Source organism: Apis florea, unplaced genomic scaffold, assembly GCF_048593485.1.
Source record: "Apis florea isolate Af1SG1 unplaced genomic scaffold, ASM4859348v1 contig_1789_pilon, whole genome shotgun sequence".
Lineage (NCBI taxonomy): Eukaryota > Metazoa > Arthropoda > Insecta > Hymenoptera > Apidae > Apis > Apis florea.
Window position 1 is genome coordinate 566,741 of NW_028256481.1, and position 28,000 is coordinate 594,740.

At 34.3% G+C, this 28,000-nt stretch overlaps 9 protein-coding genes and 1 long non-coding RNA gene across 20 annotated transcripts; 9 read left to right on the forward strand and 1 right to left on the reverse strand.

The window, feature by feature from the left end:
- The first annotated feature begins 142 nt into the window (after positions 1-142).
- On the forward strand, positions 143-2,643 carry LOC105736097 (odorant receptor 4-like). Its single transcript, XM_012489445.3, has 6 exons — positions 143-677; positions 792-1,044; positions 1,223-1,326; positions 1,469-1,801; positions 1,951-2,226; positions 2,306-2,643. Exons 1-6 carry the CDS (start codon positions 483-485, stop codon positions 2,378-2,380), a joined length of 1,236 nt encoding a protein of 411 aa, XP_012344899.3. The 5' UTR covers positions 143-482; the 3' UTR covers positions 2,381-2,643.
- A 35-nt stretch (positions 2,644-2,678) lies between these two features.
- Positions 2,679-5,705, forward strand: LOC147658655 (odorant receptor 30a-like). 2 transcript variants are annotated; one of them, XM_012489911.3, is made up of 6 exons: positions 2,679-3,317; positions 3,486-3,738; positions 4,317-4,420; positions 4,575-4,889; positions 5,041-5,316; positions 5,581-5,705. In XM_012489911.3, exons 1-6 carry the CDS (start codon positions 3,123-3,125, stop codon positions 5,638-5,640), a joined length of 1,203 nt encoding a protein of 400 aa, XP_012345365.3. In that variant the 5' UTR covers positions 2,679-3,122; the 3' UTR covers positions 5,641-5,705. The 2 variants fall into 2 exon arrangements, with proteins under 2 accessions (XP_012345365.3, XP_086767166.1); XM_086911040.1 differs by lacking the exon at positions 5,581-5,705 and having other exon boundaries at positions 5,041-5,568.
- Positions 5,224-8,222, reverse strand: LOC147658656 (uncharacterized). Its single transcript, XR_015293006.1, has 3 exons — positions 8,088-8,222; positions 7,752-7,848; positions 5,224-5,337 (listed from the first exon to the last, which is right to left on the reverse strand). It is a non-coding gene; the product is annotated as an uncharacterized LOC147658656 (long non-coding RNA).
- On the forward strand, positions 5,696-8,681 carry LOC105736219 (odorant receptor Or2). Its single transcript, XM_086911091.1, has 6 exons — positions 5,696-6,459; positions 6,633-6,885; positions 7,118-7,224; positions 7,454-7,798; positions 8,078-8,353; positions 8,510-8,681. The coding sequence occupies exons 1-6, from the start codon at positions 6,220-6,222 to the stop codon at positions 8,564-8,566; spliced, it is 1,278 nt and encodes a 425-aa protein (XP_086767217.1). The 5' UTR covers positions 5,696-6,219; the 3' UTR covers positions 8,567-8,681.
- A 146-nt stretch (positions 8,682-8,827) lies between these two features.
- Positions 8,828-13,794, forward strand: LOC105736096 (odorant receptor 13a). 2 transcript variants are annotated; one of them, XR_015292918.1, is made up of 8 exons: positions 8,828-9,694; positions 10,042-10,297; positions 10,458-10,561; positions 11,647-11,973; positions 12,143-12,418; positions 12,999-13,206; positions 13,283-13,376; positions 13,502-13,794. XR_015292918.1 is itself a non-coding variant. In XM_012489444.3 (6 exons), the coding sequence occupies exons 1-6, from the start codon at positions 9,500-9,502 to the stop codon at positions 13,553-13,555; spliced, it is 1,212 nt and encodes a 403-aa protein (XP_012344898.1). In that variant the 5' UTR covers positions 8,828-9,499; the 3' UTR covers positions 13,556-13,790. The 2 variants fall into 2 exon arrangements, 1 of the variants encoding a protein (XP_012344898.1); XM_012489444.3 differs by lacking the exons at positions 12,999-13,206; positions 13,283-13,376 and having other exon boundaries at positions 13,502-13,790.
- A 182-nt stretch (positions 13,795-13,976) lies between these two features.
- Positions 13,977-16,386, forward strand: LOC105736216 (odorant receptor 13a-like). Its single transcript, XM_012489904.3, has 6 exons — positions 13,977-14,402; positions 14,524-14,779; positions 14,888-14,991; positions 15,104-15,436; positions 15,656-15,931; positions 16,268-16,386. Exons 1-6 carry the CDS (start codon positions 14,154-14,156, stop codon positions 16,340-16,342), a joined length of 1,293 nt encoding a protein of 430 aa, XP_012345358.2. The 5' UTR covers positions 13,977-14,153; the 3' UTR covers positions 16,343-16,386.
- A 480-nt stretch (positions 16,387-16,866) lies between these two features.
- On the forward strand, positions 16,867-19,031 carry LOC105736095 (odorant receptor 13a-like). Its single transcript, XM_086911196.1, has 6 exons — positions 16,867-17,068; positions 17,222-17,474; positions 17,670-17,773; positions 17,952-18,278; positions 18,454-18,729; positions 18,791-19,031. Exons 1-6 carry the CDS (start codon positions 16,880-16,882, stop codon positions 18,860-18,862), a joined length of 1,221 nt encoding a protein of 406 aa, XP_086767322.1. The 5' UTR covers positions 16,867-16,879; the 3' UTR covers positions 18,863-19,031.
- Positions 19,032-19,356: 325 nt separating this feature from the next.
- On the forward strand, positions 19,357-22,215 carry LOC100869310 (odorant receptor 10-like). Of its 3 annotated transcripts, none has more exons than XM_031918119.2 (6): positions 19,357-19,725; positions 19,803-20,055; positions 20,900-21,003; positions 21,140-21,478; positions 21,640-21,941; positions 22,042-22,215. In XM_031918119.2, exons 1-6 carry the CDS (start codon positions 19,417-19,419, stop codon positions 22,046-22,048), a joined length of 1,314 nt encoding a protein of 437 aa, XP_031773979.1. In that variant the 5' UTR covers positions 19,357-19,416; the 3' UTR covers positions 22,049-22,215. The 3 variants fall into 3 exon arrangements, with proteins under 3 accessions (XP_031773979.1, XP_031773980.1, XP_003696183.3); XM_031918120.2 differs by having other exon boundaries at positions 19,358-19,725; positions 19,857-20,055; positions 21,640-21,912; XM_003696135.4 differs by having other exon boundaries at positions 19,359-19,725; positions 21,640-21,912.
- A 539-nt stretch (positions 22,216-22,754) lies between these two features.
- On the forward strand, positions 22,755-24,813 carry LOC147658657 (odorant receptor 10-like). Of its 7 annotated transcripts, none has more exons than XM_086911148.1 (7): positions 22,813-22,946; positions 23,006-23,258; positions 23,376-23,479; positions 23,630-23,666; positions 23,764-23,984; positions 24,117-24,357; positions 24,558-24,813. In XM_086911148.1, exons 1-7 carry the CDS (start codon positions 22,824-22,826, stop codon positions 24,662-24,664), a joined length of 1,086 nt encoding a protein of 361 aa, XP_086767274.1. In that variant the 5' UTR covers positions 22,813-22,823; the 3' UTR covers positions 24,665-24,813. The 7 variants fall into 7 exon arrangements, with proteins under 7 accessions (XP_086767253.1, XP_086767274.1, XP_086767268.1 ...); XM_086911142.1 differs by having other exon boundaries at positions 23,643-23,829; positions 23,907-23,984; positions 24,082-24,357; XM_086911152.1 differs by having other exon boundaries at positions 23,643-23,829; positions 23,929-23,984.
- Positions 24,814-24,870: 57 nt separating this feature from the next.
- On the forward strand, positions 24,871-28,000 carry LOC100872016 (odorant receptor 13a). The gene is made up of 6 exons (XM_012489905.3): positions 24,871-25,649; positions 25,834-26,086; positions 26,276-26,379; positions 26,697-27,023; positions 27,332-27,607; positions 27,872-28,000. Exons 1-6 carry the CDS (start codon positions 25,455-25,457, stop codon positions 27,938-27,940), a joined length of 1,224 nt encoding a protein of 407 aa, XP_012345359.1. The 5' UTR covers positions 24,871-25,454; the 3' UTR covers positions 27,941-28,000.

The following is a 28,000-nucleotide window of genomic DNA, read 5'->3' on the forward strand; positions in this document are numbered from 1 at the left end:
CGTATTATAAGTCTATTCTATCCAATTATTAATTAAATAGATAACTTCCTTTTTCTTCGATAAGAAATAATTATTCGTCGTAAAAAGAATTTCTCTCGGGTACTTTCATATTTCGCAAAGAATTATTTACACGTGGAAAAAGATACTCACAATTTTGTACATAATTCCACACGTTCATTCGTCCACACGTGTGCACGATATTCTTCGAGCGAATCCAAGCGACAAACTGAATTACTGAACCAACAAGCGTTATATTCGTAACCACACACTTCCCCTAGAATCGTGAATAATTCATCGATCCTTCTCGCCTCTTCTCCTCGCACGCAATAGTGACAATCACAATGACAAAACAGTCAATTGTCCATACGATAAAGAAAAATATAGCCGTGATACGACGAGACGAAAGTTGTCAAGTTGTCGGCTAGTGTGATCAATGCGACGTTTCGAATCGATCGAATGGGCGTCGTTGAAGATTCGAAGGAATGACTTCGAAGAAGGTGAGAGATCTCTCGATCACCGTCATGACTTTTTACATGAAGATCGTTGGGTTTTGGTTGGCGAGCAATTACGTGGAGGAACGTCGAAGAAATTTGACCATAAGTTACACGTTCTTTGCTGTCTTCTTCGCCATGGCGACCGAGGCCAGGGATCTCTACTTCACTTGGGGCAATTTTAGCGTGAGCATTTCTCGAAATATTTGAAAAGGATTTGAATGGATGATCATTTTATTGAACAATTTAGAATTTTTCCAGGGTGTCTATTTGATCGAAAATAGGGTTTTCTGATTACAGGATAGCATTCTGATCATATGCAATCTCGTAACGGTGATTCTGGTTCTATTCAAGATTTCCATTTCGTTGGTGTACAAAAGCGAGCTGCTCAAGATAATACAATACGCGAAAACGAACTTTTGGAATTTAAAGTACGACATGCACGAGCAAATAATTGTGAACACCTGCAAGCGTTACTCCACCTTCTTCGTTTGCATTTTCACCTTCTTCTCTCAAGGGACAGTCGTCTCTTTCGTAATAAGGCCGCTTAAAGGTAGGGGCGAATTTATACTGAATGATAAATTTCAACTTCTGCTCCGATTGTAATAAAAAGCGTGAAATGATTCCAAGTTATGAGTAATTTTGATAAAAATTGTTGCAGTTATACGTATAATGCACGCGGTGCAAAAGTAAGGGAAAAGAAAAAATATATGTGTTAATTTATCTTTTAGAAAATGTAGGGAAAAATGAAACGGAGAGAATACATCCATTTAATTTGTGGCTCGGTGAATCATGGTACACGACACCTTACTTTGAAATGGTGTTTATCATGGAGGTATTAAGATATATAATTTTCTTAATAAAACTAATATTGTAGGGAAAGAGTACAGTTGATACTATTCTGATGTTCTAAATCTTTCGAATTGAAATCCAACTGAAAAAAGGGAAACCGAATAAATTAATATTTTATCCAATAGATATTGTCTTTGTATCACGTTGGCGTATGCTACCTCTATTTCGACAATTTTATGTGTATAATAAACCTGCACATTGCCGGTCAGTTTCGCATATTGCAACATCGATTTTCAAACGTGTGCAACGAAAAATGCAACGAAAAGTGTTGTTGCCAACTTTCGGAAAAATCACCGTACAGCGTATGCAAATACGCCAAGCTGAAAACTTACATTCGACAACATCAAACGCTTATCGAATATTGCAGAAAACTCGAGATAGTATCGAATCTCATAATATTTGGACAAGTGTTGCTTTTCAGCTTGTTAATATGCCTCGACGGATATTTAATACTTATGGTCAGTATATATGGTTTATATATATTCCACTATAATTTTCCTTTTCTTTTTCGTAATTTTATAAAATACTTAAATATTGGACTTCAATATTTTCGTCGAGCCAATTTATTTTAAATTTCGTGTATAAATTTTAATGTAATCCCTCGCAGGAAGATACCTCTCTCATGAGTCGTCTAATTTTCACGTTTCATTTAACGGCTTGCATGTGCCAACTATTGATGTTCACGTATAGTTGCGATTGCTTGATACGTGACAGTACGAACGTGGCCAACGCTACGTACAACAGTTTATGGTCGTTCATGCCGATGGACAAATACGGGAAAATGTTACGAAAAGACTTGATACTCGTTATCATGAGGTCGAAATCACCGTGTTACCTCACCGCCTTGGGATTCTTCCCTGTCTCGCTCGAGACGTACACCAGCGTGAGTTTTACAACAAGATAAAAGATCAATTGTTTTTAGAATTTGTCGAAACTTGATTCGACGATGATTTATCATTTAGATTCTGAGCACGGCTGTATCCTACTTCACCCTGCTGAGGAATCAACACGCGGATCAAGCAACAATAGATGTGTAAATAAGTTGAAAAATCAATGTTTCCATGTTGAAGAGAGAACGGAATAAAACAAGTTTTATTCTTAAAAGTATCTTTTTCTACGTGATGATCAAATATAACAGTTAATCGTTCAAAAATGAAACGAAAGAGATTATATAAATTCATGGTCTATTTTTCGTTTACAGGACGCATAAGAGTTTGCGTTTTCTTTTCCAGAAGAAATCACAGGTTAAACCAAGAAACTTCTCTCTTACACTTTTCAATAATATCTCGTTCCTTTGCATAAATTTCGAAAAAATGAAATGGACATTTACCTCGTTACACGACGATTCCACAGAGATCGGACAGAATTACACACGCACACACATACATATATACCTCTCGAAGCAGTCATTCGCAGAATGACTAGTGTACTTTTCGAAACGATCGATAACAAACTGGTGTATCGGCAAACGATAGGTGTGACAATCGCGCGACGCCTACCTTTGAATCATGCATGTCACAAATCGATGAAACGTTCCCGCATCTTCCTCCCCTGGCACCTATTCATTTCACCACCTAATCTAATGATGGAGTGTCTCGTCACATCAAAGCGGTGTCAACTCGAATCCCACAATTCGCCCGCAACTTTTTGAATTCGTGTCGAATCTGTCGCGTGACTTGAAAAAAAAAAAAAAAAAAAAAGAAAAGAAAAGGAAAAAGAGATTCGAGGGAAAGGGTGGAAAAGAAGAAGAAAGGAAGAAGAGAAGGAATCGTCGTTATTATGCAAGCGACACCGTACTCGGATGTTTCCATCGATGTGTCGCAGTTTCTGTTGAAACTCACTGGTGTATGGATGACTGCGAACGACGGTGAGAAACGTCGAAGGAGGATCGCTATGGCGTACACCTTCGTCATCCAGATCTACGGCTTGTATCTGAATATCGGTGACATTTATCACAGTTGGGACGATTTAAGCGTACGTATTGAAAGGGAATTAAGAATTGCAGAAAAGCAACGAATGATGAAACGATTTCTCGACCTTTTCTTGTCCTCGTTTCCTTTAATCCTCGACAACGGTGGTTCTATTTTAGTTTATAGAGAGTGTTGGATCGAAGAAAGAACGCGAATGATAATTTCTTTTCAGCATTGCATCTTCTTGACTTGCAATACATTGTGCATCGTGCTGGCGATGTTCAAGTGTTTGATATTGTTCGTTCGTAGAACGGAATTCAAGAATTTAATTTTACTCGCCCGGCAGAATTTCTGGCACTTCGACTACGATCGTCACGAGAGCATGCTTTTCACGAAGTGCCGGAAATTTTGCACGTTGTGGACCTTGACCGTGTTCTCGTTCACGCAGGCCTCTTTGACTTTCTATATAATCACGCCGATCTGTGGTAAGTGAACAAATACATTCAATATTTAGTTAGTATTGAAGATTAATCGTCAATAATTCGATGATAAGAAATTAAAAATATTAATAAAAGGGTATCGTTTATAATAATTACTTTAACACGTTCGTCGCCATGTTTGGGTCTTCTTGTTCAAGAAAAATAAGATTTTAACCGTTTGCGCTTGTATTTAATTTGTACTTAAGATTGGTTGTACCAATCAAGCAACAAAAGTCCCTAGAATGTAATTATATTATATTTTATACATTAGTAAATGTAAAATTATAGGAACTAGAGGCAAATTTATATTCAAACTATATCACTCAGAATATTTAAGATTGACTTTTGGAAAGTCTCTGAACGGTTGAAACGGAGTAGAGACATTGAGAATAAAAACTATATAAGTATACCCCAAATTTATATTAAAAATTTATTACAAAATATACGAAATTTCGACTCGACCGAATCACACTGACACACGAACGTGTTAAACAAATGTTATAAAGTTCGATTGAATTTTTGAAAGACACGGGTGAAAATTATCGTTCATCGAATAGAAAAATTCGTGCCTCTGCGTTTTTCAGCGAACATCGGGAGAAACAAGTCAGACAGGGTACTTCCGTTCAAAATGTGGATCGACTTGCCATTAAGCGAGACGCCATATTACGAGATAATGTTCGTCGTCCAGGTATCACTTTTCAAAGTAACTTTTAAATATACGGTGATATCGTATTTTTCATTCATCGAGGAACAATCGTTCGACTAAAAATAATTTTAGTCCACGATTATACACGCTTTAAAAGCTAGGAAAAGAAAGGTGTTTAAACGCCTTTGATATTTAGTTGCTTACAGTGCAACAAATCGGTATCGCTTACACGTGCAACGACAACTTCTTATGCGTGTTGAACATGCACGTGGTCTGCCAATTTCGTATACTCCAGCACAGATTGTCGAAGCTGTGGTCGATAATCGACGAGGGATCGGTTAAAATCAATTACGCGGGCAAGTGTTACGAGGCGTTGAAAGAGTGCGTACGACAGCATCAATCGTTGATCGAATTCTGCGACAAGCTCGAGTACGTCTACACGTTACCGATCTTCGGCCATGTTGTGGTTTTCAGCTTGCTAATGTGCTTCGACACGTACGAGATATTTCTGGCAAGTGCGAGTAATTTTTAATAATGAAATTATTATAATTTAATTTTGAATTTTCGTCGTCTCGTAAATTGCTTAAATTCGATCGCAAATGTTTTATGCCTCGATTTATTCGCGTTAAATATGATGATTGTTGCGTGCTGTTCACACACAGGCAAACGTACCGGTTTCGATGCGCCTCATTTTCTTTTTCCACATGGTCGGCAGCTTTATCCACATAATCTTCTTCACGTATATCTGTGGCGGATTGATAGAGGAGAGTTCGAATATCGGGTTGGCCACGTATTCGGGGTGGTGGACCGTGCTGCCAATGGACGAGGCCGGACGAATGCTGCGGGAGGACGTGAAGGTGATGATAATGAAGTCCATGCGGCCGTGCTATCTGTCCGCTGGTGGCTTCTTTCCTGTGTCCTTGGAGACGTCCACCGCGGTACGCCACCCCTTCGATTTCCTGCGAATATTATATTTTTTTCCAAAGTGTTTAATTTTATTACGCAAATTATTATCAGTAATTTATTTATATTCCAGTAAATTAATAATATTTTACGTATTAATTTTCCTTCGAGTTTATTTAAAATTTTTTATTTCAATATTCCATTATTTCAATATTATATACGTGCATATGTACATAAGAAACGTAAATTTTTTCGTAAAAGATAATAAATTAAAATGACTCGTCAAATTCTTGTTGCAGCTTATGAGTTCCACATTGTCGTATTTCACCCTGATGAGGGAATCATCCAAGGATAAATAATTCACCATACCACACGAATATATTTCTTTATGAATAACTATTAATAAAATTTTCCATTAAATTAATTACTAGAAATGATGCTTGATTTAACAGGTTCTTTATATCCATTAACATTGAATAAAACAGTAAGAGAGAAAGAGAGAAATCAATGAAAGATTCATTTTTTACCAAGCTTAAAATTTTTTAAAATTTCAATCCTTTTCTCAAAACAATTTCTTCGAAATTTTTCAGATAGACTTCTTCTCTCGATTCACAAATTAATTCGAAACGAACGGTACGAAGTATAACGTTCACGATATAAATAAAAATTCCAGTATCCGACTACTGTTATTAAAAACTAAAAATCGATACAATTCCAATCGCGTGGTGTACGTTCACACGTCACTCGTCGCATCGACTGGTCTCCAAGTCGGTGTCACGCGTCTGTCGTTCGCGTTCAATTATGCACGTCCTATCCCTGAGATTAAAAAAAAAAGAAAGAGAGAGAACAATGCAATGGATACTTGTCAATGTCAATGGGCGATGCCTCGCATTACGAAGTAACACCTTCTCGAGGAAGGAAAGGAAAAGAAAAGAAAAATGGGGGAAGTTTCGAAAGAGACGAGAGTTGTTGGTGTCGCGAGAGACTCGTCGTCGCGTGGCAAAGATTTCGCCTTGTTGATGACGGCATTTTTAATGAAAATCGTCGGCCTTTGGTTGGCCGAAAGCAAGGAGGAACAACGCAGACGCCATTTAACCTTGATATACACGGTGGTCGCGATTTTGTTCGGTGTTTGGGTCCAGTTCAGGGATTTTTATTACTCGTGGCCAAACTTCGGTGTAAGTAATTTTTATCTCGAAACTTACGATAATTCTAGGCTGACGATTCTGACCTAGAGCGAGAAAGCAATTATAAGAATACAGATTTAAAATTTTCGGTGGATTTAATTATTGATTTTGATCGAATCTTTTTGGAGAAGAGAAAATATACGATGTCGATATTATTTTTTAAGAACTGCGCTTATACAGCTTGCAACATTCTGTGCCTGATCATGGTGTTGTTAAAGTTGTTCGTCCTGTTTGTGCATAGAAAAGAGTTCATCGATCTTCTCGTGTACACGCACGAACACTTTTGGCACACCAATTATACGTATAACGAGCTGTTATTGGTAGAAAAATGCAAGAGAATTTGCATGTTGTGCATCACTTTGATCAACGTGTGCGCCCAAGGAACGATCGTCAGCTACGTGTTAACGCCTATCGTAGGTGAGTTTCTTCTCAAATTGTTCCAAATAACAACATCTTTAAACGAGATCCGAATATTTATTACGCTTGCGATTAAATATTCGTGGAATAGAAAAAATTGAAGTGAAAAAAAGAGAGAGGTAATTGCTCGATATTTTATAAATTACAAAAAAAAAGAGAGTAGATAGTAGCTTAGAATTTAACCAGTGATGAGATGATTAATACACAGAATCGCGTGTTTGCATTTTTTTAGAAAATATCGGAAGAAACCATTCAGATAGAGTTCTTCCATTTAATATGTGGGTTGACCTACCTAAGCTATCCGTATCACCGTACTATGAAATATTATTCGTGCTTCAGGTACATACGTAAATTTCTAATAAAACGAGCGAGTAACGAATTGAAAAGAAATCCCAATAACATCTGAATCGGAAAATAAATAAAGGAATCGATCTTTTTCTAAATTCTTCTCAATAAATCGTTCGTCGAGTCATTTAGTTCCTTTATGTGTTATTCTTTGAATTAAATTATCCATGGAAAGATTCAACGAAAGATTTTTATGAAATGTGATGAAATTTCTTGTCTCCAGGTACTTTCTCTGTATCACGTCGGTGTATGTTACATCTGCTTCGACAACCTGTTGTGCCTGATGAATCTGCACGCGGCCACGCAGTTTCGTATCTTGCAGCACAGATTATCGAGTCTTGGTAGTAGCGGGTGGGACACAGGAGGGCGGGCATTTGACAACAGGGATACGAGTCGGTGGTCAAGTTGCATTGAAAATTGTTACGCTACGTTCAAGTTGTGCGTGAAGCAGCATCAGGATCGAATCACTTATTGCCAAAGGCTGAACGATATATTCACGATCATTGTGCTTGGCCACATACTCGTGTTTAGCTTGTTGATGTGTCTGGTCGGTTTCCAGGTACTTATGGTGCGTATCTCTTTTCTTTAACTCGTTATTTGCCATTTATTTCTTCTTTCCTGTATTAAGAAAAATTATTAAAATTATAGGCAGAAACAGGTATATACCACTGAAACAAAGAAAAATACATTTCACTCGTTATTTTTATAGTTTCGTTACTTAGTTTTAAATTTCTGTAATTAACAATTATTATCTGATACGTTCTTATAAGATAATCATGATTTGAAAATTGGAAATTAATGGTGTAAAATTGTAAAATCATATTTAATTTGTATCTGCATTAAACAGGCAAATTCACCTCCAACAAGGCGGCTCATTTTCGTGTTCCACATAACGGGCAGCCTGTGCCAATTGTTGCTGTTCACGTACAGCTGCGACTCTCTGATACAAGAAAGTACGAATGTCGGGAGCGCGGTGTACTCCGGCCCTTGGATATGCCTGCCAATGAACAGGACGGGGAGAACACTGAGAAGAGACCTGAAAATGGTTATAATAAGATCGAGGAAGCCCTGCTGTTTGACAGCAAGCAGATTCTTCCCCGTCTCCCTGGAAACTTGTACCACGGTTAGTGATTCGTAATTCGATTATCGATCAAAGAAAAAAAAGAAAAGAAAAGTAACATTGGAAATGATGATTTCCAATTAAATACAATTAATATCCTTTTTATTAAACGTTTAACTTCGAAAATATTAAAATTAGATGACATGTCTTTTATTACAGGTGCTGAGTACCGCGATGTCGTACTTCACTTTAATGAGGCAATCCTTTGCCAATTGAGATTGCCGATCGTAGAATGCATGCATGCAAATGTGATAAAGATATAGATATAAAAACATGATATAATGATTGTGTTTTGCAAATCAAATAGAAAAATTGTTCAATAATTATGAAATATTCCATTCTTCTTATCTTTTTGTTTCACAGAATCTCCCTTCAATATTATTACAATATTTAAATCTCATGTTTCTAAATCATTATTTTCCTATGATAAATTTCGAATTTAGTTTATTTTTTAGAGAAACATAAGAAGAAATCTATATATCGTCACCTATGTATTGCAAGAGTTAATATGAAAGTTTATGAAAGTTATCATTGAACGATGTTCTAAAGGTTCAAATCCCTTGATTGAGCAGCATTCAAGAAAAATTTCTAGAATTCTAGACTGAGAGATTGTGCCACTTACAAACTGTTTCTTCACTTGAGATTGGAAAATGCAACGTGTTCTTCAAAAAGTATAATTGTTGCACTCCCATCACCCTGTATTCTTAACAATAATTTCTGGAACACGCCTTAAACTGTAAATAAATCGTGTCGAAATATTAGAATCGATGAATATCTGACACTGATCGTAAGATACAATCTCAGGAACATTAAGAAAAAATATTAAAAACGATTTGTCGTGTACTGTCGAATTATATGCGCGCTATATTCTTCGAACGAATATACTAAACTGTCGCAGATGCATCGTCGTCATGCTTGCACCCTTCCCCTCGAGGATCGTGAATAATTCATCCGTCTGACACTCTCTTTCTTCTCTTCGCGCAGTAAGAGGGCGTCAATTACAATGACGTTGAAAATAATCAGTTGTCCACAAAATAGAGTGCAAGAGGAGTGGCGATCAATCACAACTTGGTATGGATGACGAGCAATCGAAGAACTCTAGGAGGAGTTCGAAGATCGAGAGGAGAAGTTTGAGGATTCGTTTCAAGAATGAGCGCGAGGAAAGTTAGAAATGTATCGATCGTCGTCACCGCCTTTTACATGAAAATCGTTGGATTTTGGGTGGCGAATAATTACGTGGAGAAACGTTGGAGGAACGTTGCCATGTGTATCACGATCTTCTTCGTGTTCATAGCCATCACAATCGAGGCAAGGGATTTGTACTTCGTTTGGGGAGATTTCGAGGTGAGTAGTTATTATTTTTTGTTTCGTAATCTTAATTGATAATTTTGCAAATTATTCTTTTTATAAAGTAAACTCTTATCCAATATTTAAACTAAATTTTTTTAAAAAAATTACATTTCATATACTTTTAATTTTATTATTTTTTCATACGCGTCATGATTGTGTCTTTTTAAAAATAAAATTTTGTTAGACAATTTTGTTTCTTCTTAAAAATAATGAAAATATGGGTCTCGATAAATTTCTTATTTAACGATTAATTATTCTACGTTTCTTCCGATTTATTAATAATTATAGATATAAATTTCGAGTAACAAATAATAACTTTAAAGATGATTTTTCGATTGCAGGATTCTATTTTCGCTGGATGCAACGTTATAACTCTCCTTTTAGTTTTGGTGAAGATTTTTATCTTGTACATAAATAACGAGGAACTGCTTAACGTAGTTAATTACGCGAAAACGAATTTTTGGCACGAAACGAATTACGATACGCACGAGAAAAAGATCATAGATGACTATAAACGCCTTTGTTCTTTTCTCGTCTGTTCATTCACATTCTTCGCTCAAGGAACAGTTGTGTGTTTCTTAATAACACCAGTTTTTGGTGAGACTAATTTGCACAATAATACGAAATTTTATCCTAGAATTGTTAATGTTAAAATTTAAAATAACGATGAATTTTTTTTTCTGTGTAATAAAATTCTATCGTAATTTAAAAACGAACGAATGAAAAGGAAAAAATAATCTGTTAATATATTTTCTAGTAAATAATGGAAAAAATGAATCGGACAGAATACATCCGTTTAATATGTGGTTCGATCGATCACTATCACTGTCGCCCTATTACGAAATAATATATACGATACAGGTAGTAAATAAATTCTCATTGAATTCTTATTAAAAAGTTTTAACTAGATAGATAAAAATCCTTCGTTAAATTAAAGAAAATCTATTCAATTGATATGCATGCCAAATTACTATTACTATTTTATATTATTACATTCACGTAAAATCAGATATGAAACTTGTTGTCACGTAACAAAAAAGAGGAAATTAAATATTATTTCCACCAAGAAATAGAAGAAATCGTATCATTGAAATCATACTTTTTGATTCATTTCGATATCTCATTGCGTTGCCGAGATACGAGAACTTAAATTTTCCGCTTAAAACAGTGCAGAGATTATGAATGGGCTTGGTTGCACAATGGTATACATATTTTTCCTGGAAATGCGTGCTATACTTTTCCAGGAATTGCGTTTATCGCTTGCTCGAAGTTTGAGAGAGATAGGTGCGAGCGAGAGAGCCGAGTAAGAGGCAAGAAAAAAGGTAGTAAACGATTAAAATTACTCTTTTATTTACACGATGATATCTCGGGAACGGGAAATCGTATCGGGACAAATCAAAAAGCATTTTAAAGTGGAAGATTCTGCGCTTCTAATGATTTTTCGATCATCGATCTAGGACTATTGTTTGTGAAGTTATAACGATTTAAAGTTTTTCTAATTTTAATCGAATTTCTAAGGTAGCGATAATTCAACGTAAATCATCGAAAACTAACCTCTTCTTTACACCGCGATATCTTGGGAACCGGAAATCGTATCGAGATAAATCAAAAAGCATTTTAAAGAGCAAGATTCTGCGCTTCTAACGATTCTCGATTCGTCGATCGAAGATCACTATCTTTAGAGTTATAACGGTTCAAACTTTTTCTAATTTTAACAGAGTTTAATAGAGTTTAGAGATGTGCGATTAAAAATTATTTTCGCTTTATAAGATATTTTGGGAATCAAAGAGTAAGATTTCGCGCTTCTATAATAATCTTCGATTCGTTGACCAAATATTATTATCTTCGAAATTATTTCAGATAAGATATTTAAGATAAAGAAACGCGCATTTACATGAAAATCCGCAATATAGTAATAGAATATGTCATACTTTATATTTCCATAGGTTCTGAGTGCATATAATGTTGGCATATGTTACCACTGCTTCGACAATCTTCTATTCGTAATAAATCTGTACACCGCTGGTCAGTTTCGCATTTTGCGATATAGATTTGAAAATATATGCGGGAAAAATGGTGGCAACAATTATCATAAAGTTTCGAAATCATCGTACTGTATGTACGAGTATAAATCGTTTAAAACTTGCGTTCAACAGCATCAAGCGCTCATCGAATATTGCAAAAAATTGGAGGACGTATTCAGTGTAATCGTATTGGCACAAGTGTTGCTTTTCAGCTTGTTAATTTGCCTTGACGGATATTTGGTACTAATGGTTAGTAAAATCTGCCCGATTCATCCATATTATTATCGATCTTTTTCCCATATCGTCTCAAAAACCGACTCTTTTGACGATTATTATTTTTAATTTTTGATTTAATTTAAACATTAAAAATATTAACATTACCTAATAATGATAGGTATCCGTAATGCAATTTCTATAGGAAGATACTTCTCGTGCGAAACGTGTTATCTTCACATTTCATTTAATGGGTTGCATGTGTCAACTACTCATGTTCACGTATAGTTGCGATTGCTTGATACGTGACAGTACGAACGTGGCCAACGCCGTTTACAACAGCTTGTGGTCGTATTTGCCCATGGATAAATATGGAAAATTATTACGAAAAGATCTTATGTTCGTCATCATGAGATCTAGATCACCGTGTTGCCTCACCGCTTGTGGATTTTTCCCCGTCTCGTTGGAGACGTACACTGGGGTAAGTAATTTTTCTCTTTATTGAGGTATATCCTTAAAATTAAAGATCTTGAAAAAAAAATCCATAAACAGAAGATAAAATGCGAATATTAAACTTATTTATCTATATCAACTAGATTTCTAACTAGTGTGGTAGTTTTGAATAATGACAAATTTAGAATCATGATTCTAAAGGAATCATGATTTCGACTTTCGATAATATTTTATTTTTTTCGATTGTCTTTTAAATTATTTTCTTTCTGTTTTTAAGTACGTTTTTTAATAAAATAATATATTTTAATGTGATGTGAAGAATATTTACATATAATTTACTGATATCTGATATAATAATATTAATTGTTGTATTTTACAAAGCATTAATTTTATTAATTTTATTATTCTTGTTTTTCGAGTACTTGTTATATAAATTTTATTTAATTAGTTTGAAAAATATTGCTTTTTACTATCAAAACACATATTCCTTACATAAAGCTTGAACTTTTGTATTTAAAAATGATAATTTGAAATTTTAAGGATTTCAAATACTTTAAGAATTTCTTCATTAAAAAAAATATAAGAAATCGTCACAATCTTGAGTGTAGATCTTGAGTGTTGCAGTTTCATGGTTTATGTCATTGAAAAAATATGAAAAGAAATTATTGCAGTACGCATGTATCGCAAATCAATCCCTCAAAGGAGAGGAAAGTAGAACAATTTTTTATCATCATCAAAGTAGCAATATCTAATGTGATTTAATTTTGCAAGAAGAAAATTTCAAAAATTGTGCAAAATATTTAAAAAATTTCTAAAGTAAGTAAACATTTGGAACAAAAATTATTCAAACCATATATTATAGTAATAAATAAAATTTTTATATGATTTGTAGAGATACATGATTATGAAACGTCGATCCTTGTAATATAATAAATTCGAAGAAATATTCGTGAATAATAAACGTGTAAAAATTATCCAACGAGTTAGTAAGTAATAATTATGTCTACGAAACATTCTGATGCAAAAGTTATTATTATTATATCAGATTTAATTAGGAAAATAATATAAAAATTATACGAAAAAATCTAAATTGTCTATTTATCCTTTACAGATTCTGAGTACCTCGGTATCGTACTTTACATTGTTGAGAAATCAATCAACTTAAACACAACTTCGAGACAAAGTCGTAAATTTTGAAAAAATATATTTTTCAAATTCAATTCAATATATTTATCTTTTAGAGAGAAAAAAATGGAACGAAATAAAAAACGTTGAGTACGTTGGTTAAAAATAATATTCTACGTTTTATAACTGATCTGATGTTAGATAAAAAAAACCTTTTTAAATTTCCTAATTCATATAGGCTTACTATTTACGAATTATTTTATATCTAATTATTACACACACACACACACCAATATAATTCATTCTCTGCTCATAAAACAAAGAAGCAAATAAATTTAATTACCTATAAATTTAATTCCTTTTACAACAATAAAACATTGTAATTTCACCCTGAACAATGTTTTAACTCACAACAACTACGTTTTCGAACTGTATTCAAAGCATCCACGCATAAATCCATCCCCCCCTAAATAATGCAAACAAACGTCCATCAACAATCGAAGTTTATCGATCGATCTGTTCACTCTGCCTCTATTTTCGAATCGAAAGGTGGCAATTACCTTTCCATCATCGTTACTTGCATGGGATGAAAGACGAAAAATTGACGCGTCAAAGCGACACCTGTTATTATTATTATTATGAGAAAGTCTCGTAGCGGAGACACGCGTTTTAATAGAAGATCGAGGTTGAGGGTCAGCATGCAGGTTGAACCGGACGTGTCGGTGAACTTGGCAGCCTTTTTCTTAAAGAACATCGGTCTGTGGATATCGGACGATCCTGCGTACGAACGTCGAAGAAAAGTGATACTTGTTTACACGATCTGGTGCATTATGCTTAGCTCGGTTGTAATTGGCAGAGACGTGTATTTCACGTGGTTTTACGATGGAGTGGGTATATGATTTGACGATAACATTATTGAAAAGTAGAACAAATAAGACAATTTTCTCGATTTTACGAGAAAATGTATCGTTTCATTCAACTGTGTGCTGCGCTCACTTGTGTTCCCAGGACATTCTCTACGTTGTCACCAATGCTTTAAGCATGATGATGATAACGGTGAAGATATGCATGATAGTAATACGCAAAGAGGAATTTATCAATCTGATCGTGTACATGCAAGAAAATTTCTGGAACGACAACTACTATGACTTTCGCGAGAAGGAAATTTTTGAAAATTGCAAAAGAACTTGCGCTTTCTTCGTCTCCTTGGTCACAACGATTGGCATATGTGCTATACTGTCCTACCTGGCCACACCGCTCATTGGTAAGTTGAAATATCATCAAGCAGAAATCTTTGAAATTTACCTATGATATTTTGTAAAGAGCAAATAGAAGGAAAAATGTAGAATAAAATAAATTATACGGTTTTCAGTGCAAACTGTGAGCAATAATTCCGAAAGAATGCTTCCATTTAACATGTGGTTAAAATTACCATTATCGGAATCGCCTTACTACGAAATAATGTTCGTTTACCAGGTAAATTTTTTAAATTTCTTTTCCTTTAAACAATTAGCTTTGATTAATAATTCCAACTATAATTTCTAACTTTTAATTACAAGAAAAGAGACAAATTCTCGCTTTCCAACAGATAATGACCTTCTACTTCATCGGAATATCGTATTTTTGCTTCGATAATATTTTCTGCATTATGACCGTACACCTGGCTGGCCAGTTCCAAATACTTCGATACAGATTCGCGAAATTGTGCAACGTGGAGGATCAAATATCCGAGAAAGACACGGGATCAACGCTGTTCGTGCAAGCGCAGAGATTTTACGAGAGATTTAAAGCGTACGTTCGATACCATCAGACGTTGATCGATTATTGCGAGAAAATTGAGAACGTGTACACGATGATTATACTTGGACAAGTGTTGGTGTTTAGCGTGTTGATCTGCCTCTTTGGTTATCAAATATTATTGGTTAGTATTTCACGTGTTGTTGTAAAATTTAAAAGTAAAAAAAAAAAAAATTAAAATATTGAAAAAGTTTTCTTTAATAAATAAATACGTATTATATATATTGTATAGAAGAAAGGAAATTATACCGTGGAAGCTTCTAATATTATATTACTCTCTCCATTTCACGCAAAATAAAATATTTGCATAATTTTCGAGTATTGTTCTCTCTCTCTCTCTCAGGCTAACGCTCCTTCCGCGAGACGTGCCATTTTCATCTTTCTTCTGATCGGGGCCATGTCTCTGCTGTTCATGTTCACGTTCAGCTGCAACGGCGTGATAGAGCACAGTGATAACGTCGCTGTAGGAGCATACGCAATGATGTGGACGATTATGCCAATGAACAAATTTGGGAGAATGCTTCGAAAAGATCTGATAATGGTGATGGAGCGTTCGAGACGCGTTTGCTGTCTGACCGCGAATGGATTTTTCCCCGTGTCTTTGGAAACGTACACTACGGTGAGTAGTAATTATAATGCTTAACGAGGCAAGTGTTGAAACGATTTCGTGTTCTCGAAATAATTAAATAACAATAATTTAAATGTTAAATTTAATCTCTTGCAAGAAGAAAATAATGAGTTAAGTGGCTTAAGAATTATCGGAATTTGTTAAAAATTTAGAAAAGGAAGGAAAATTGTTGTTCGTCTTCAGAGTTTTTCGAGTTTTTTCGAGATCTGATTCAAAATTTCAAAAAGCGGATCTTTTAATTTTTCTTTGTTTTTTTTTTTTTTTTCGTTGTTTATGGATTAAGTAATTGTACTAATGATATTTAAGTGAATTCTTCACGTTTTGCAGATTTTGAGTACCGCGGTATCATATTTCACGCTATTAAGAAACAACGTGGAGAAGGCAAACGAGGCATATTTGTAAATTTTTTTGTTGTATCGACTATAAGGTATTAGAGAAAAAGTATCAGTAGTGTTTTAAAAAAATTGTGAATATATTGCATTACGTTAAATGTACGAGCGATAATATTTTCATTACAGATTATTAACAATTAATAATTAACAGGATTGTAATAATTATTCTTACTTAAACTCTTACCATTATTCACTCGCACCGACTCATTCATAATTATCCAATGCTTATTTACCTCTTTTTCACCTCTTCTCTCCATCCTTTGTAACAAAATCATAATACTATACTTCACCAATAACGTTCCATATTCTTCGAACGATGTTCACCATTCGACTATACACAGTTCGAAAGATCGTAGAGTTCACCAAGCGTTTAATCCAACGTGATACGCGTGTGAATAATGCAAAGGAAATCCATCAATCGTGCAATCAATCCTCTTGAAAGGTGGCAATCAGTTCGTTTCGCGAGAAAGAAAAGCGAGGGACAAAGGATCGATAATCCTGTTATTACTGTTTGTGTGGCAAGGTTTGGCCGACAGTTTGGTGGAAAATGGAAAAAGAATTGGATATATCCGTGAATTTGTCATCATTTTTCTTGAAGAGCATAGGGCTGTGGATAGCTGACGACTCCACGGATGAACGTCGAAGAAAGGGGATGCTCGCCTACACGGTTTGGTGCACCTTCTTCTCCACCGTGATCACCAGCAGAGATTTGTACTTCACTTGGATTTACAATGGCGTACGGGTGGTATTATATTTGTAATGAAATCACTGACACAGTTACAGTAAGCGTGTATGAAATTGGTTTTGGAGAAGGGAAGATGCGCAGTTCGGAACTTATTTTAACACAGTTGTTTCGTTTGTCTCGATTTTCTGTTACATTTCATTCCAGGACATTCTTTACGCCCTCACCAACTACACGAGCGTGATGATGATCTTACTGAAAATATGCGTCATAGTGGTGCATAAAGGTGAATTTATTAATCTGATCGTGCACATGCAACAATATTTCTGGAACGTCAACTACGATTCTCGCGAGAAGGAGATTTTGAACAGTTGCAAAAAGACTTGCGCCTTTTTCGTTTCCTCCGTCACTTTTATCGGTATATGCGCTATACTATCGTATCTAACGACACCGTTTACAGGTACTTTTAAAATATTTTACTAGTTTGCTTGTAGAATTTTGGATCATTTCTGTACAGGCAAAGAAAAATTGCTTGCAATTCCTTCAATTTTCATCCTTTTCCGTTCGTTTCGAAACGTTCTAATATTCTCGTTCGTTCGAGATATTGCGTGAAAATATTTGAACGCAAGAATATATAGGATCGTATTTGTTTCAGCTCGTATTGGAAACAACGAATCCGAAAGAATACTTCCATTTAATATGTGGCTGAATTTGCCACTTTCGCAGACCCCTTATTACGAGTTATCGTTCCTTATCCAGGTATTTTAAATTTTCTTAAACACTTTGATCACGCGATAAACGTCTTAACATTTGCTTGAAAATACAAAGGAGATTAAAATGAATTATTTACTTATTAAAAATCGTCGTATATATTAATATCGGTTCGAAACTGAAACATTCATTTTTTTTTTTTTTTTTTTTTTATTTCTTTCCACAGATAGTAACATTGTATTGCATAGGGATCTGTTACTTTTGCTTCGACAACGTTTTCTGCATCATGGCCATCCATTTGACCGGCCAATTTCGCATACTCGGCTACAGATTTACGAAACTGTGCGACACAGAAATATGCGAGAAAGGTGCGGAATCTGGGCTGGCGAAGCGCGTGCACACCTGTTACGAGAAATTTAAGGAGCACGTTCGATACCATCAGGCCCTGATCAACTTTTACACCAAGCTTGAAAACGTGTACACGATGATTATACTCGGCCAAGTGATATTATTCAGCGTGTTGATCTGCCTGTTTTGCTATCAAGTGTTGCTGGTTCGTTTAATTCGATAGAAGTATTAAAATGAAAATTGTATGTTCACAATTATTTTGAAATGGAATGAAACGAAGCAAATTTTATTTTAATAAGCGCGTGAAGAAATATCGTTAGAGACGTAATTATATTCGCGAGATGGATTGGAAAATAAATGCACATTTATTTCTCTCTCAGGCTAACGCTCCCTCCGCGAGACGTTCCATTTTCATCTTTCTTCTGATCGGCGCCATGTCTCTGCTGTTCATGTTCACGTACAGCTGCGACGGTGTGATAGAGCAAAGCGACAACGTCGCAGTAGAGGCGTACTCGGCACTGTGGACGATTTTGCCGATGGACAAATTTGGGAGGATGATTCGAAAAGATCTGATAATGGTGATGGAGCGTTCGAGACGCGTTTGTTGTCTCACGGCGAACGGATTTTTCCCCGTGTCTTTGGAAACCTATACCACGGTAAGTTGTGACGTTTACAATTGGCGAATTGATAATACCATTTTCATTAATTGTCTCGCAGATCCTGAGTACCGCGGTGTCCTACTTTACACTGTTGCGAAATAACGTAGAAAATGATAAGAACGATCAATGAACACGAATTTTCAATTCGCTCAGTTAAAATTGTACATACAAAGCGATTCTTAAAATGGAAAAAAAAGATAAAAATTGTTATCTTCGTTTGTAATTACGAAATTAAAACTTGTTTTCGGCGTTGTTCGAGGATATATGATGTACGATTTTTATAAAAAACAAAAAAAGAAAGAAATATATATATATATATATATACACTCACTTGCGACGAATTACATAAGAAACGGCTAATCCTAAATGGCACGTTTAAAAATTCTATATCGTTATAGACGATATCCTATAACCTATACCATCTACAAATTATCTCTTTAATTTTTCCTTCCATCAAAGAGGCAAGAAACGATTTCACGGGGAGGGTTTCGCATGAATCCCCGATTCATGCATAACGCATCGACACGATCCATTTTTCACTAAATGAGGAATAACTTATCGCCATACTATATCCTCTTACTTCCTCCCTTCCTTTCCTTTCCACCTCTTTTTCATCTTCCCATTAAACGACCGGTAATAATACGAACGGTAATAATATGAAATAAAATACAAATTACACGATCGATGAATGCCAATAGATCAAAGTCGAGGCTGGTCGCCTCGATAATCAATATACGCGTTCTGCACTCCGGTATAGCTCGATGCACGAGCGCGCCGGCCAGTTTTATTGGTGAAAACGACATGGGTTTTCTCGAAAGCGACATATCTGTCAGGCTGACGTCAATTTTTATGAAGCTCGTTGGATTGTGGATGGCGGCCAATCAGTACGAGCAACGGATGAGAAACGCCATGATCACGTACAACGTGGTCGCCATTCTTTTCGCTCTGTGGATACAAACTATGGATATATACTACTCGTGGGGCAATTTGAGCGTGAGTAACGAGCCGATTCCTCGATACAAATAATTTTAATTTTGGTTGTTGTTCGTGTTGTTCGACTTGTTCACCAGGCTTGCATCTTCTCCACCTCGAACACGCTTTCGTTGATTTTGCCGTTGTTGAAGATATTCATTCTGCTCAGTCACAAGGAAGAATTTTTCCGTTTGATCGTGTACATGCAAAGGAATTTTCTGCGCGGGAATTACGACGATTATGAGAGAGAAGTGGTGTTCGGTTGCAAGCGGAAGTGCACCTTCTTCATTTGTTTCTTCACGTTTTTTACAATGGCGACTATTGTTTCTTACATCGCTAGTCCAATCGTTGGTGAGCCGATTAAGTGAAACAAGTATAATCTTTTTGCCCTCGTTGAAGAGTGTAAATTTATTTAACTTATTATTGCCGAGTGATTATAGATAAACTTTTTATAATTAACACGTTCGTCCCCAAATATCTTCTTGTTCAAGAAAAATAAGATTTTAATAAAATATCCTTGGCACTCGTATTTAAAAAGGTTACCAATCAAGTTATATATATATATATATATTCATTAATGTAAATACATATATTTATTAATTTAAATGTATGCATAATAATAAAATGTAGGATAACGGAATTTTAAAAGAAATTTAATGGAGTAAGCTCTGAAATATAAATACAAAATATACATTGGAATCACAGAATTAGAAATTTAAGAACAATAGAAAAGAGGGACAAGTATGATCCGTTACCACTTTGCATTTTTTTACAGTTTTAAATCTAAAATTATATGCATGTGGTAACGTAGAAGGGTTGAAGTTGAACAGCCAGTTAGAGACCAATTTATATTCAAACCAGAATATTTAAGATTGACTTTTTGAAAATCCCTGAAACCCCGGACGAAGTAAGAAGTAAAGAAGTGGAAGAAGAGGCATTGAAAACAACTAATTTAGAATCGGTGTTACAGGCAGTTAATGAAAACTGATATATAAAAGTATACTATTTTAAAATATACAAAATAAAAATATTAAAGCTAGTTCCGTTTTCGACATTTGGGCCCCGTGAGGAACGTGTTAATAATATTTGTGAATACAACTTAAAATAATTCTAATTATTAAGAATAAAGTACAAAAGATTTGCAATCACGGTTTATAACGTCATTTTTTTTTTTTTATCTATATTTTCATTTCAGCAAATATTGGAAAAAACGAGTCGGACAGAGTGCTTCCATTCAACATGTGGGTTAACCTACCACTAAGTATGACTCCATATTTTGAAATTACGTTCACATTACAGGTATTGCCATTTCGTTTCCCTAATACAGACAGAATAATTAATAAACCGATATTTAATTAAGTATTTTATTAAATATCGATATTTTATAATATTTTTCAAAAATTGTAAAAAAAAGAAGTTTCGAATTTTTATACAGACTTTATCCCTATATCAAATCGGGGTGAGTTACTTTTGTTTCGACAACTTTCTGTGCATTATGAATTTGCACGTGGCTGGACAATTTAAAGTGTTGCAATACAGAATTTCCAACATAGCAGATTTGATAATTAAAACGGAAGAGAAAAGGGAGAAATTAATTGTGGACTCGTCGTATTTTTCAAGTAAATGTTACACCACCTTTAAGAAGTGTATCCGCCAACATCAAACCCTTATAACGTATTGCAGAAAACTTGAAGCGGTATTCAATTTGATTGTCCTAGAGCAAGTTTTGATGTTCAGCTTACTAATTTGCCTCGATGGATATCAAATACTCATGGTAGTGTTATGATTCATAATTTTTAGATAATTTTAATAATCATCCTTGACTTTTCATCATTCGAATAACGAAAATGAAACAATGGAACGAAATTTGATCTTTGTATCTTTAATTTTATTCGAAATATCAAAGAAAAGTGAGATATAAATTATTTTCCATAGGCAGATGGGGATATCAAAACACGTTTAATCTTCAGTTTGCACGTATTAGCATGTCTGTGCCAATTACTGATGTTCAGCTACAGCTGCGATTGCATTATACGAGAAAGCGTGAACGTGGCTACAGCAGCGTATGGGGGGCCTTGGACGTTGCTACCAATGACTACAAATGGAAAAATGATGCGAAAAGATTTGATAGTGGTCATTATGAGATCCAGCATACCTTGTTGCTTGACAGGAAAATTCTTCATCGTCTCTCTCGAAACATACACCAGTGTAATAATTTTCAATCGTCAGATTCATCTGTAATTTAAGAAATTTTCATAAACAAAAGTCGAGAGAAAGGAGAATCTATCTGATAGTGATAATCATTTTAAATGTTGAGATTGATTAACTTTGTTACAGGTTTTGAGTACCGCAGCATCGTATTTCACACTGTTGCGAAACAATATAGGAAGCGCAGACGAAACGTAATTAGTAACACAAATTTTCAATCAGTTGACCGAATGAGAAAAATGTTTAAGAAATCTACCAGTTAAAACTATATAATTATTGTTAAAATAAATATTGTTGAAGAGAGATAAGAATCGATACCTTAGTTTACAATTTCACCATTTTTTTTTTTTTTTTCCACTGTTCAGATCAAGGAAAGACCGTAGAATTACGTCACAAATCAATGTCTCGTGAACACTAAAAATTCTTTCGTTGCAGATAGATATCCCTCCACCTTTTTCCCCTCATCTTCCGCAAATTACAAAAATTGTCATCTCCTGAATTTACAATTTCCTCCATCAAAGTGACGCAGCTGTCGACAGCGCTACGATTTCACAGAGGGTTTTTATAATTCCTGAATTATGATGCATAGCGCGTCGATAACAATTCATTTTTTACTAAATAAGAAGAATAACGTATATATATATCCTCTTTGCCTCCTCTCCTCTTTTTCATCTTTCCATTAAAAGACCGGTAATAATATGAAATAAATACAAATTACACGATCGATGAACAGAGAATGCCAATAGATCAAAGTGGCTGGTCGCCTCGATAATCAATATGCACTCCGCGCTGGTATAGTTCGACGTACGAACGTACCGGCCAGTTTATTAACGAAAACGAGCATGAGTTTTCTCGAAAGCGACATATCTGTCAACTTGACGTCAATTTTTATGAAGATCATTGGATTATGGATGGCGACCAACCGGCACGAGAAACGGATAAGAAACATCACGATTATTTACAGCTTGATCGCAATTCTTTTCGCTCTGTGGATACAAAGCATGAATATATATTACTCGTGGGGTGATTTTAGCGTAAGTGACGAGCTGAATCGCTCGATACAAATATAATTTTAATCTCGATTCAATTTCAGGCTTGCCTCTTCTCTACCTCGAATATCCTGTCGTTAACTATGCCCTTGTTGAAGATATTCATTCTGCTTACTCACAAAAAAGACTTTTTTCATTTGATCTCGTACATGCAAAGGAACTTTCTGCACGGGAATTACGACGACTACGAGAGAGAAGTGGTGTTCGGTTGCAAGCGGAAGTGCACCTTCTTCATTTGTTTCTTCACGTTTCTTACAATGGCGACCGTCGCTTCTTACATCTTTAGTCCACTTATTGGTGAGCGGATTTATATAGAAATATATTTTTTTCTTAACAGTTTTCACTTCTATCTGGTGAGAACAAAAAAAAAGAATCTGTGATTTTTTTCATATTTCATATATATTTATATTTTAGAAAATATTGGAAAAAACGAATCGAGCAGAATGCTTCCATTCAACATGTGGGTTAACTTACCATTAAATGTAACTCCGTATTTTGAAATTACGTACACTTTACAGGTATTGTCACTTCGTCTCCGTTTATTATCTCATTACGTTACGAAATCAAATAAGAATCACAACATTAATTAAGATTTTTCTTCATATTTTTTTTTGGAAATAATATAATAGATATTTCATAACACTTTTCAAAAAATTATAAGAAAATAGAATTTTCATTCAGGCGTTATCCTTGTACCACATTGGGGTGAGTTACTTCTGTTTCGACAATTTTTTGTGCATTATGAATTTACACGTGGCTGGACAATTTCAAGTGCTGCAACATAGAATTTCAAACATAATAGATTCGATGAATAAAGAGAAGGAAGAGAAAAGGGAGAAATTAACCGTGGACTCGTCCTACCTTGCAAGTAAATGTTATGCCATTTTTAAGAAGTGTATTCGCCAACACCAAGCCCTTATAGCGTATTGCAGAAAACTTGAACAGGTATTCAATTTGATTGTCCTAGAACAAGTTTTGATGTTCAGCTTACTAATTTGCCTCGACGGATATCAAATACTTTTGGTTAGTAATTAATTAATTAATTATTTTATTTAGTTCATTCATATTAATTTTCAATGGATAAAAGAGATATTAATTATTATAATATTACTTCTCAAAGGCGAATGGAGATGTCAAAACACGTTTAATCTTCAGCTTCCACATATTGGGATGTCTGTGCCAATTACTGATGTTCAGCTACAGCTGCGACTGTATCATACGGAAAAGTGTGAACGTAGCAACAGCGGCATACGGGGGGCCTTGGCCATTGTTATCAATGACCACAAGTGGAAGGATGATACGAAAAGATTTGATCCTGGTCATCATGAGGTCCAGCGTACCTTGTTGCTTGACCGGGAAAGGATTCTTCATGGTGTCCCTCGAAACGTATACCAGTGTAAGTAATAAAAATTTTAATTTCGGTCTGTTACATCTGTAATTTAACAAATAATATAGTTGTAGTAAATAAAAGTTTATAATATACGGTCCAAACGAACGAAAAGAAAAGAAATTTGATGAACAAACAAAAGTGGATGGTGTTGAATATCGAAGTTAATTCGTCAGTTTTTTTTTTTTCTTTTTTTCTTTTTGTTACAGGTTTTAAGCACAGCAGCATCGTATTTTACGTTGTTAAAACAGCGTGCAGAAGTCATTTCGTAATACATTTGTCATTTGTATTGCGTAACGTAGGTAGTATAACGTAGTATTTCTATCTTAATTTAATTCCTTGTGTTTCTTAACATGTGATATAAATAAAAGAGAGAAATAGTTTCTTAGTAATATATATATATATATATATACATATTTGTTATCAACACACTATTCGTTTTTGAAAAATATATATAAAGAAATAGTTAAAGGAACGAATCTCGATAAATTTCTAATCCCCTAAGTGTAAAATTATTTAAATTAAAAATAATAATGGTTACATCTAACATGTTCGCTAAGTTAAATCTAAGTTTCCAATTAAAAACTTACTCCACTACTTACTATTATAAATTCCATTCATAAATTCACAATTAACAATAAGGATTATTACATTATCCACAAACTTATCATCCACTCAATATATGTTAATTTTAATCTCTTTCAGAAAACGTACCTTCCTCTTTCGAGCTACCTCAACAATTTTCCTCAGGCCGTATCTTCCACTTTTTCCACCACCACATTCCTACCTCAACTTCACAGAGGATTTACGATATCGTTCCGTGAATCATGCATAACTCATTGATCACATACATTACGTATCAAGGTACGTAAGTAATAGATCGCGAATAAAGACATATAGCAATTCTCTTCCCTTGGCCACGAAACAGCTCGCTAATATCACTGTAATATAACGAATATAACGTGCACGAATGATCGATGGAGAACGATCAAAGAGAGAGAGAGAGAGAGAGAGAGCAATTACTCTGAAAGTATTTTTCGATAATTAATAGATGTATCCCCCTATAAAATTGCGAATATATCCGATTGGATCTCTCGAGATCCAGTATGAGTTTGAAACATCGTAGAGACGTTTCGTTCAGTTTAGCTACGTTTTTTCTAAGGGTCGTCGGCTTTTGGTTAACCAGCAGTCCCCTCGAAGAATGGCTCGGGAACGTCACAGTGATGTACAGTATAATCACTATCGTTTTCTCCATGTGGGTACAAACGAGAGGTCTTTACTTCTCTTGGGGAGACTTTGGTGTAAGTTCAGTGATGAAAGAATGAAATTATTCTTTCTTTTGTAAATATCGATCATATTTTTAAGAAAATATAAATTCGAGATTATGATTTCTTTATTTTTGACGATAATAATTTCGAAATGAATGATTTGATGACTTTTTCGTTTTAAATCAATAATTTTTCCAACTTTGGCCTCGGATTTTAGGTATGCACTTTCATCGCGTGCAATAGTTTGGGATTAATAATGGATTTGTTAAAAGTATTCGTCGTATTTATACATAAGAAGAAGTTTCTTGGTTTGATCGCATACATGCAGAAAAATTTCTGGCATTTCGATTACGATCAGTATGAAAATTCTCTTATAGCAGATGCGAAACAAATGTGTGTCTACTTCGTATGCGTCTTCTCATTTTTCTCTCAATCCACGGTTTTTTCTTATATGTTCATGCCAATGATATGTAAGTTTAACAAATCACGATTAAAAAATAGTAATTTTTAATTCGATTGAACAAACGTTTCGTATAACTTGTGCCGCTTACAAAAATTTGAAATTTGTAAATAATTATATTATAAAGTGGAAATCCTTTTTTAATCAACTTTATTTTAACAAATAATAAGAAAACGAATCGTTTGGAATTTCATTTTAGCAAATATTGGAAAGAATGAATCGGATAGGATGCTTATATTTAATATGTGGCTGGATCTGCCATTGTCTATGTCGCCATATTTTGAAATAACTTACGTGATACAGGTATTCGTCATTTTCTAAAGAAAAGTTACGTTTTTATTTTAACCAGTGTACGATTAATATAAATATATTTAATTGTAATATAAAAATTTCTGCAATTTTTTGATATTTAAATTTAAGAAAATTTATACCTTAAATTATTGAATTACAATCAATTTAAAATTGACATTTGGACTGCAACAAAATCACTTGATGAATCCATTGATCTAATAGATCTAATAGATGATCATACTACATTTTCTTTTTTAAATTAAATGAAGAATTCTACGTCAAATTTTATTCAAAGTTTTACTAATGAATGATTTCTTACGTGCACATAGGCTTTGTGTTTGTATCAAGTTGGAATATGTTATCTTTGTGTCGACAATATGTTTTGCATCATGTGTCTACACTTGGCTAGCCAGTTTCGTATATTACAATATAGGTTAGTCAATTTGTCGAGTGTAGAAAATAAAGAAGAAGTCGATAATGAGGAAAACATGGATTCTTCGGGCAGATGTTACGCCATATTAAAAAATTGCATTCGACAGCATCAAGCTCTGATCCAATTTTCCATCACACTCGAAGAAATATTTACAATAATTACACTTGGACAAGTTCTAATATTTAGCACGTTGATTTGTTTCGTCGGATATCAAGTGCTTTTGGTTAGCTATTATTATAACTTTCTCTTCTATTGAAAATTTTTACAATTTTTCCAATTCAAATTTAATATCCTTCTTCTAAATAATTTTCTAGGCGCTGTTAACACATTTTATTTACGAGAAAAACTTTTGTTACACTTTTTATTCCTTCCTGTTTCACATTGTATATTTATATCCTCAAGAAAATTCTCACTAATACCATAAATGAAATATTCTCTGTTTTTATAGAGAAGAATTTTATTACACCTAAAAAATTGTACTATTATTTAATTTATTTAATTATTAATATTAATAATATCTCGGTGACACAGGTGAATTTGACCTTTTCGTGGCGAATTTCCTTCCTGTGTTTCTTAATAACCAACATGTGTCAACTGTGGATGTTTACCTACAGTTGTGATTGCATGACACGGGAAAGCGTGAATGTTGCCTCGGCTGTATATTCCATACCATGGACGCGTATACCAATGGATAAATTTGGAAAAATGATACGAAAAGATTTGCAATTCGTTGTCGTGAGATCTAGACGTGCTTGTTCTCTGACAGGTTGTGGCTTCTTTGCTATATCTCTTGAAACTTATACGAAGGTAATTGTTTACGATATTATCAAAAAAGTTAATCCTTTTTTCGAATTTCTTTTTCAATAAACCCTGGATGCGACAAATCATCCGTTTTTTAAAAATGAATTATCTTAAAATGTTAAATATTTGTTTAAGATTAAATAGAAAAAAAAAAAATTCAAAAATTTTTCGATATTGATGATTTTTTTTTTTTTTTAAACGAATAATCTCGTCGTCAAGAAATTTTAATTAAAATACTTACTGAAATTTTTCATTGATTTCACATTGCAGATCATGAGTACAGCTATGTCATATTTCACTATACTAAAACAACGAACCATAGAAATAGAAAATACATAGGTAATTGCTCATACGATCGAACAATGATAAAATGAAGTTTCCTCGTGTTTTTTTTTTTTT

Excerpts from the sequence above, each read along its gene's own strand:
- LOC105736219 (XM_086911091.1), top strand. The coding sequence starts at position 6,220 with ATGGGGGAAGTTTCGAAAGAGACGAGAGTTGTTGGTGTCGCGAGAGAC. Across the intron at positions 7,225-7,453 it reads AAATATTATTCGTGCTTCAG|GTACTTTCTCTGTATCACGT; the intron begins GTACATACGTAA and ends TCTTGTCTCCAG. Across the intron at positions 8,354-8,509 it reads CCCTGGAAACTTGTACCACG|GTGCTGAGTACCGCGATGTC; the intron begins GTTAGTGATTCG and ends CTTTTATTACAG.
- LOC147658655 (XM_086911040.1), top strand. The coding sequence starts at position 3,123 with ATGCAAGCGACACCGTACTCGGATGTTTCCATCGATGTGTCGCAGTTT. Across the intron at positions 4,421-4,574 it reads AGATAATGTTCGTCGTCCAG|TTGCTTACAGTGCAACAAAT; the intron begins GTATCACTTTTC and ends TTTGATATTTAG. Across the intron at positions 4,890-5,040 it reads ACACGTACGAGATATTTCTG|GCAAACGTACCGGTTTCGAT; the intron begins GCAAGTGCGAGT and ends GTTCACACACAG.
- LOC105736097 (XM_012489445.3), top strand. The coding sequence starts at position 483 with ATGACTTCGAAGAAGGTGAGAGATCTCTCGATCACCGTCATGACTTTT. Across the intron at positions 1,327-1,468 it reads AAATGGTGTTTATCATGGAG|ATATTGTCTTTGTATCACGT; the intron begins GTATTAAGATAT and ends TTTATCCAATAG. Across the intron at positions 2,227-2,305 it reads CGCTCGAGACGTACACCAGC|ATTCTGAGCACGGCTGTATC; the intron begins GTGAGTTTTACA and ends TTTATCATTTAG.
- LOC147658657 (XM_086911127.1), top strand. The coding sequence starts at position 22,755 with ATGAGTTTTCTCGAAAGCGACATATCTGTCAACTTGACGTCAATTTTT. Across the intron at positions 22,947-23,005 it reads ACTCGTGGGGTGATTTTAGC|GCTTGCCTCTTCTCTACCTC; the intron begins GTAAGTGACGAG and ends ATTCAATTTCAG. Across the intron at positions 23,985-24,081 it reads ACGGATATCAAATACTTTTG|GCGAATGGAGATGTCAAAAC; the intron begins GTTAGTAATTAA and ends TACTTCTCAAAG.
- LOC105736095 (XM_086911196.1), top strand. The coding sequence starts at position 16,880 with ATGGAAAAAGAATTGGATATATCCGTGAATTTGTCATCATTTTTCTTG. Across the intron at positions 17,069-17,221 it reads TCACTTGGATTTACAATGGC|GACATTCTTTACGCCCTCAC; the intron begins GTACGGGTGGTA and ends ATTTCATTCCAG. Across the intron at positions 17,774-17,951 it reads AGTTATCGTTCCTTATCCAG|ATAGTAACATTGTATTGCAT; the intron begins GTATTTTAAATT and ends TTCTTTCCACAG.
- LOC100872016 (XM_012489905.3), top strand. The coding sequence starts at position 25,455 with ATGAGTTTGAAACATCGTAGAGACGTTTCGTTCAGTTTAGCTACGTTT. Across the intron at positions 26,087-26,275 it reads TATGTTCATGCCAATGATAT|CAAATATTGGAAAGAATGAA; the intron begins GTAAGTTTAACA and ends ATTTCATTTTAG. Across the intron at positions 27,024-27,331 it reads TCGGATATCAAGTGCTTTTG|GTGAATTTGACCTTTTCGTG; the intron begins GTTAGCTATTAT and ends TCGGTGACACAG.
- LOC105736216 (XM_012489904.3), top strand. The coding sequence starts at position 14,154 with ATGAGAAAGTCTCGTAGCGGAGACACGCGTTTTAATAGAAGATCGAGG. Across the intron at positions 14,992-15,103 it reads AAATAATGTTCGTTTACCAG|ATAATGACCTTCTACTTCAT; the intron begins GTAAATTTTTTA and ends GCTTTCCAACAG. Across the intron at positions 15,932-16,267 it reads CTTTGGAAACGTACACTACG|ATTTTGAGTACCGCGGTATC; the intron begins GTGAGTAGTAAT and ends CACGTTTTGCAG.
- LOC100869310 (XM_003696135.4), top strand. The coding sequence starts at position 19,417 with ATGAATGCCAATAGATCAAAGTCGAGGCTGGTCGCCTCGATAATCAAT. Across the intron at positions 21,004-21,139 it reads AAATTACGTTCACATTACAG|ACTTTATCCCTATATCAAAT; the intron begins GTATTGCCATTT and ends ATTTTTATACAG. Across the intron at positions 21,479-21,639 it reads ATGGATATCAAATACTCATG|GCAGATGGGGATATCAAAAC; the intron begins GTAGTGTTATGA and ends TATTTTCCATAG.
- LOC105736096 (XM_012489444.3), top strand. The coding sequence starts at position 9,500 with ATGAGCGCGAGGAAAGTTAGAAATGTATCGATCGTCGTCACCGCCTTT. Across the intron at positions 9,695-10,041 it reads TCGTTTGGGGAGATTTCGAG|GATTCTATTTTCGCTGGATG; the intron begins GTGAGTAGTTAT and ends TTTCGATTGCAG. Across the intron at positions 10,562-11,646 it reads AAATAATATATACGATACAG|GTTCTGAGTGCATATAATGT; the intron begins GTAGTAAATAAA and ends ATATTTCCATAG.